Source organism: Arvicanthis niloticus, chromosome 13, assembly GCF_011762505.2.
Source record: "Arvicanthis niloticus isolate mArvNil1 chromosome 13, mArvNil1.pat.X, whole genome shotgun sequence".
NCBI lineage: Eukaryota > Metazoa > Chordata > Mammalia > Rodentia > Muridae > Arvicanthis > Arvicanthis niloticus.
In genome coordinates, this window is record NC_047670.1 from 52,836,491 (window position 1) to 52,844,292 (window position 7,802).

The 7,802-nt window shown below is 48.8% G+C and overlaps 1 protein-coding gene across 2 annotated transcripts in view; it reads right to left on the reverse strand.

Moving 5' to 3' along the window:
* Positions 1-1,908: 1,908 nt before the first annotated feature.
* Positions 1,909-7,802, reverse strand: part of LOC117719100 (apolipoprotein L2-like) — a 10,269-nt gene continuing 4,375 nt past the window's right edge. The window contains exon 2 of one of the 2 annotated variants that reach the window (XM_076911578.1): positions 1,909-7,393. In XM_076911578.1, coding sequence (XP_076767693.1) covers positions 6,517-7,393 — 877 coding nt within the window. In that variant the 3' untranslated portion in view covers positions 1,909-6,516. The remainder of the gene's footprint in view (positions 7,394-7,802) is intronic. The other variant, XM_034517203.2, reaches the window with a different exon arrangement.

Below are 7,802 nucleotides of genomic sequence, written 5' to 3' on the forward strand. Positions count from 1 at the left end.
AGGTCCAGCCATGCTGAAACCCCCTGCTTCCTAGAGCAGAGCTGAGCTGTGCCAGAGCCATCAAGCTGTCTGGGTTTGTAGACTTGAGACTTCTGTCAGCAAGAGGCTCTGTCTCCTCTACTCCAGGGGTCATAGAGCCAATCAGGGAGCCGGGGAGTCTGCAGTGGAAGATGGGGGATTTTGGAATTTTGGTTTATTTAAAAAGTGGCAATATTATAAGTACATGTTTTCATCTGCATCCTGGTGCGAGAATATGGAGCTGCTGACAATATTCTAAGTACATATTTTCATCTGCATCCCGGTGCAAGAATATGGAGAAGGCAATGCATGATGGGTCTCTGCACAGAGCAGGAACTTGGGACAGAGGGATGCACATAGGCAATTGTCTACACTGCCTGCCGTTCTCAGCATCAGCTCTTGTCCTCATCAACCAACAGGGACAGAGATGTTCTCCTGAAGTGCACAAGATGATGGGATGGAGGTGTGCTAGGGGACTGTGGGGGCTTGGCAGAGCAAGTGGCACTGGAAGTGATCAGGGGAGGGCTCCACAGTTAGTGGTGGTGAGCCTTCCCACCATTGGAAGCCCCACCCAAGCTGGGTTGATCAAAGCAAAATTTGGACTATTGACCTGAGGACACTCTTCTGAGTTGGCAAAGTGGGTGGGATTCTGGGTGGCACCCTACAGTGCCCATTCCAGTGTGTTGGTTAGTTCTTGGCCACCTGGAACATGAGAGTTTCGGTTTCCATTTCCCAGTTGGGAACATAAGGCCAGAGTCTGCTTGTTCTTATCTGCTCATCCAGACTCAGAGGTGCAGCTGCCGACTGTATCTATACAGCCAAGGCCATCTGGGTCTGGTTCAAACTCCATTAAGTTTAGCCTCTTCCCTCCTCTCTCTCCTCATGCTCACAATGTTACCTGAGGAAAGAGGGATAACTGCCTCATTCTAGGGATGAACTCAGGGAAGGTAGAGGTCATCCCCAGCCCTGAGTTCAGAAAAACTGGCCTTGCAGGCAGGTTGGTGTCTGTCTGTTTCTCTCCCTCTGTACTAAACACAAGACAGGATGGGCAATCCTTCCAATGGTATCACCAAGTGGTCTCGGGCTCAGCTCAGGTGCCAGGATGCCTATGATCTGGACAGCAGGCTCCGGACAGAAAACAGATTTACGAGGGTCCACCACTTGAGGAAATGTAGATGCTGAAGGATGTAGAGGAGAACACGAGGCTCAGAACCCACACAACAGCTGCACAGAGCTGGGTTTAACCGTGAATGTCCTTGCTCTTTTGGGAGCTACAGACTGTGTTTCATAGAAATAGCAGTTTAATCAGATAGGACACGGTGACAGCAGGTCTTCTGGACTCTCCTGGCAGTCAGAGCCTGCTGTCTCTGGGCTTGACTCCTGTTAGCCTTAGCCTCTACAATCTGAACTCTCCACCGTTTCTCCATCCCCAACTGCAATCTTGGGCCACTTAGGCCCCAGTTCTTGCCCCTACTGCTGCATCTTCATTTCTGTGGCCGATGATGCTATTCCTGACTCTCCCTGTCACCAGCTCAGCCCAGTATGAAGACTATGAGTTAGAGACTACTCAAAAAATTCTAGGACCCAGGAAAGGTGGCTCTGTCAGTAAAGTGCTTGCATTGCAAGCGTATGGTCCTGAGTTCAGATCCTGAGCACTCATGTAAGAAGCCAGACACAGTAGCACATGTCTGCAACATTGGAGAGGCAGTGATGTAAAGATATCCTGGGCTTGCTGGTTGAATCAATTGTGGGGAAACCTTGCTAACTAAGGTTAACGTCTACCACTAACCGGATAGCCTTCTGAGCTCAGTGCTATACAGAGGACTCCCTTGACTAGCAGGGCTTCCCCTTCTCTGACCTTGTCTGGAGAGTTCAACCCTCCTTCCCCCCAAACCCTTCCCTCCCTACACACACACACACACACACACACACACACACACACATCTCCACCTGCAGAATGTCACATAGCCTTGGTTAAGTTTACAGATTCAATTTTCTTTCTCCCGATAAAAACCCATTGAGCTAGCACCTGAGATTCTGGAGTGCCTCTCCATGCTAATGAGGCATCTCAGTACCTCAGCCTTCAGCCAATGACCTTTGCCCATCCTGAATATTCTGACGCTTGTCCCCAAAATCATATATGCTTTGCATCACCCCAAGTAAAATTAATCTGACCTAAGGGCATGATTAAAGGTGTGACCAAAAGGCGTGGCTTAGAAGTGAGACATATAAAAGGCAGAGACAGAACAGATCAGAATCAGACACATCAGACATTAGGGAGACACAGCAGAGAGAAGACAGGTAGCAGGCACTTGGGAGAGAACTCTGAAGAACTAGGTAGCAGGCATTACTACCTAGGAACTTGGAGGGACTAGGAGCTAGGGACTAGGCACTAGGAACTCAAGACTTAGGACTTAGACTGAAGAATAAATGGGATTGAATTACATTCTGTCTGGTCTGCATTCTTCGAGTTCGTTCTCACTCTCGCTCTTGCTGAACCCCGACCCACGGACCGGAGCAGCAGCTTGGGCCCAGATACAGTGGCCACCCAAACGTGGGTCGGCCTGGGCCTCAACATTTTGCTCGGGTCGCGACATTTTTTGGCCACCCCAACCTGGGGCTAGTGTGGACCCCAACATGAGACTTGCATCATAAGGCAAACCTGGCAACCTTGAAGGAAGGGGTGAAGGATTGGAGACTAATTCTGTCATATACCACACATACAACCTGCTAACATGCCTCCGCTGTTCTCCCCAGACCTGGAGCATCCTTCAGGTAATGGAGGATGAGCCAAAGGGCACACATGTGGCTAGGTCTGTTGAGCACTGAGCAAATGTACACAAGTAGCTAACACCATGAAGACACACATGTAGGCAACTCTATTGACTATTTTCAGAAGAGCACAATCCACAAAGGGCACATGTCCTCAGTTTACCTTGTTGTAACTTTCACATCCTCCCCTCTCCCGGATGTCACCATACTTCAGCTTCTGGTGTGTACAGCTGACACTGGTGCCCTTGAAAGCTGCAGAAGATCCTCTAGACCCATGATGGGGGCAGGGGGTTGTTAGTGTTCTATTGCTATAAAGAGACACCTTGACCATGGCACATCCTATCAAAGAAAGCATTTGATTGGGGCTTGCTTACAGTTGCAGAGGTTACTACATGATCATCATGGTGGGAGCGTGGTAGGGGATAGGCAGACATGGTGCTGGAGAGTTCTACCTCTGGATTTACAGGTAGCTTGATTGACAGTCTCAGTGTCACCAGGGTGGCTCAAAAGGAAGGAATGGGGACATCCATGACACAGGGGCTAGCTAACCTCTCTGGCGTGGCCAGTGCCCAACAGTGATGTGTCTTGGGAAACAGAGGCAAGAACTCATTAACACCCCCCAGCCTGAAGCAATACTCCATCGCCACTCCAAAGCTGATCCTGTCACTTAGCACAAATAATTCAGCTCTTGGCCTCTTGGTGTGTGTCAATCAGCTCTCTCGATACCAAGCCAAATGAGAAAATCAGTATTTCATGAGGAAAACAAGAAATGTGTCGGGATGATGTCTAAGTAACCCTAAATCAGCAGAAAGCTAGAGGAAAGGCTTGGGATCTAAGAAGATAAAAAAAAAAAAAAAAAAAAGCCACGTAGCATCTAAGACAGAACTGAGACACCCGTTACCATGCCCCACCTTGGAGAAAGCCAGGCGCAGTCACTGAGAATGTACTCTGACACCTGCTGGCATTTCCTCACTTGCTCCAGATCTGGTACCCAAGTTGGAGCAAACATTTACCCACTACTGTAGCTTAGGATCCATGGATGCCAGGACAGGGATGTTGAGGAAGCATCTCATCTGTCTTTACATAGAGAAATGAGGCCAACCTCCCTTAGTAACATCAAGTCACAGGGAAGCCACAGACTGGGGAGAGAGAAGGGGTGGAGCAGCTCTGCCATGTACCCAGGAGCCCACGCACAGCTGACCTTGCTTAGAAAGGGCAGCTGCCAAACTCGTTTGCAAAAACTTGAGAGTAAAATGATTGATCACTGATCACGCCACGACCATGAAGACTGAAGTCATATCTAATGCCCGGCTGTTGGTATTCGGCCTTGCTCAGATACTCTAGAGTTTTGCCCACATGCAAGCTTTGGCTAGCTGGAGATCTGGGAAGTGCCTGCTAGAGCTGAACCTGAGAAGCAGAGAGAATCTTCCCATCCTCTCTACCCAGATCCTGCATCCTCTGCATTGTGTTCTGGGTACCAGCAAAGGCTCTCTCTAGAGCTCAGCACTCCAGGAGGACTAAGAGATTAGCAACAAAGATACTTAGGGGAGAGGATGGGGCCAACATGAGGCCAGAGTTAGAAAATCCTCCTGTCCCGTGTGAATGTTCTCTTGAAAATCTCCACTACCTAAGAGGCTTTTTTTTATTTTGTTTGAAGTGTTGGATGAGACAGGGTCTCACTATGTATTCTTTCTGTCTTGGATCTCATTCTGTAGACCAGGCTAGCCTCAAACTCAGAGATCTGCCTGCCTCTGCCTTCCAAGTGCTAGGATTACAGGTATGTGCTTCCATGCCCAGCCCTAAGAAATTCTATACTCAAGGGAAGAACATGACTTTGTGGCCACCAGGCCTCTGCCCTCCCCGGCAGCCTGGTGTTTCCAAAGATGCTTCAGAACCAGGAAGCAGGGAGCAAGGCCGTGCTTATCCACATATGACCTATGTCCTGCCAAGGCTGGATACTTGACACTTAGTGACTCTCAGCCCTGGGAGTGACCACATGGGACACTACTGAAACAGCAAGAAGAGGATTCAGCATGAGTAAACTGGGAGAAGCCAGCTTGAGGACAGAGCTGCCTTGTAGGACAAGCTGTGCAGGGGCCCTGAGGCCACCATGACTGGTAGAGTAACAATCTGCAAGAGGCAAGAAAGGTAATTTGATCCGCTACAACTAAGTAGCCGGTGTTGGTTTAAATTTCTGGAGTCCGGCCCCAAGTCGTTTATTTTGGGCATATTGAAGCACACCACAAGTTAGTGAACACTTTCGTGGTGATAATTAACTCAATCCTGTGTGCATAATAAAGCTTAAGACTACATCAAACTCTTTCTATACACATGACATTGTTCATAAAGATGGGTTTTATAGATAGACAAGTTCACAGTCAGGGTCTAGAGGGAGGATCTGGTGTGGTCTTAGACACAAAAAATAGGACAAAAGGTCAAACTATTAACCATGTCTGCTCGTAATCCTCTGGGCAAATAACAGCTTATGAATCCCCTCCTTTGAAGGAACAACCCTGTTGCTAACCTTCCTGTTTCCCCTGGTGCTTATCCATGAGCAGAAGAACCTCTGTGCCTCCTACAAAGGCTGTGATCTACCTCTGGTCTGAGTACAATGCCTCGTGGAAGGGGCTGTGGATCTAGCAGTTAGGTGGTTAGGATGAGGGCAAATGCTTTCTGACCACACATCCTGAACCATGCTCTAATGTTTTGTTTTCCTTACCTATGACTTTGGGACCCTCAGTCTGGGATGCCCCATTTTCCTAGACTAATTCATTGAGCTAAACTCTATATAGAACACAAGATGGAAGAGGAAGATGAGCAGAGAGGAGGCCTTTTTCATCACCTCCCAACCCTCCCCCAACTCATGAGGAAGCTGTGTATCTCTTGACCACAGGCTGGCTGCTCTCAACACACCACAAGGTCTCTTGACCTGTAGGCCCAATCTGGGTCACTCCCCAGCCCTAAATTAATCACTATCCCAGCACACCCTAGAGACCGTCGATGGAATTTCACTGGTCCTCGAGGGCACCCTAGCCCCTTGACAACTGTTGTGCCCACTCTGCCATCACTCCCACCTGTCACCACCACCACTGCCATTCTAGAAGTCACTGTGGCTCTTCCACATTCAGAATTCTTCCTCTGGCTCTCTTCCATGCCCAGCTTGTCAGATTCCCTGCTGTCTCCTTCCTTGCTCCTGCACAGGCCTCTTTACTCAAGCCTCCAAAGCTCTTTACTCCCCAACCAACTGTCCCCTCCCACCCCCGCACCCTCTGGTCCCCTCTGGCCCCTTGTTTCAGGCTCCCATTCTTTTTCCTTTACTCCATTAGTGACCAGCACTGATCTTACAGTGCTCAGCTAGAGAAAATGCCAAACTCTGGCTGGAAAGATGGCTGAGCAGTTAAGAGTACTGGCTGCCCTGCCGAGGACATGAATTCAGTTCCCAGTTCCTATATCAGGCAGTTCACAGCCTCCTGAAACTTCAGCTCCAGGAGATCTGATGCCCTCTTCTGGCCTCTGAGGGCACCTACACCCACATTCTCACATACATACATATACATATACATATACATATACATATACATATACATATACCCACAACAAAGTTTGTGAAAAGAACAAACACCTAAGTCCTGAACCTCATGGGTCTGCTTCCCTCTCACAGAAATGCTTCAGTCTCCATCCAGAACACCTCCATGTCTTCTCCACTACTTTGGGGGAGGAAGCATGTTACCGAGTCGGGCCTGACTGCAAACCGTCATAGATCTGGATGAGCACCTCCAATTTCTCCTCCAGCTCCTGAGCCTGCTGCCTCAATTCCTCAGCAGACTTTGCTTTTGTGCCCTTGTACAAATTCTTGGACTCTTTCACAAGGCTGATCACATCCCCAATGAGGGACACACCTGTGGTGGCTATACCCATGATCCGGGCTCTTCTGCTCATTGCCAGTGCAGTGCCCTTAAAAGCTTCATCCACATGCTTATCACTTTGGGCAGAGATGCTCCCCATGGCCGTGAGGCGCTTGGCACTAGCTGCTAAGGCAGGGTTGGCTTTACTGAGCTTGATGGCATAGATGCTCTGCTCGATGCACCGTAGGACTCGGTAGCATTTCTCAGATAAGGAAAAGACTTGGGGTCCTGAATGAACCACAGCCCCTACAACCATCTTCACTTTGACCATGCTGGTTGACACCAGGTGGCTGGCTTCCATTTTGGCTAATGATTTACTCGTGTAGTCCACAATACCTGTGGAGACACTAGTCACAGCCGCTGCTGCTCCCAGGCCCATCCCTGTTGCCAAGAGCACCAGACTGACTCCAGCTGTCACAGGTACCAGAGTGAGGCCAAGCAGGGTCAGGACTCCAGACACAGTGCTGGTAGAGACAGCCACCACCTTGGAGATGGTACAGTCCCTGTGAACCTTGTCAACCTTGTCTGCAAGGGTTCGGAGCTTCCTGATGTGTCCCTCCAGCTCCAGTTTCACCTGGGGAAATACATCCATGAACCTCTCCATGTTCTGCAGGTCACGTTGGAGCCTGTCCTGGTCTTCCACAGCCATGTTTGCTGTGAGCGCATTCAGGGCATCATGTAAAGTGTCTGCATCAGCTCTGTAACAAATAATTAAGAGAGATAGTTTAGCTAGGGATTTAAGTCAGTGGTAGAGTATTTGCCTGATACACTTGGGGCCCTAGATTCCATTCCCAGTGCTATAAAAAAAAAAAAAAATGAAAATAGACAGTTTGTTATAAGCTCCATAACATGTAGTCTGCCCAGGTGACAGCATGCTTACTGTGACTCAGGAGGGATTTCACAGATTTAGAGAATCTTTCTTTTGATGGTGAACACCTAATAATTGTAAATAATTGTAAATCGTCAATAGTGAATAATGAGTAAAAGCTGTGTTAAGATGCTCTTCATGGGGCTGGAGAATTGACTCCACAGTTAAGTGGTGCACAGTTCTTTAATCCCAGCACTTGGGAGGCAGAGGCAGGCGGATTTCTGAGTTTGAGGCCAGCC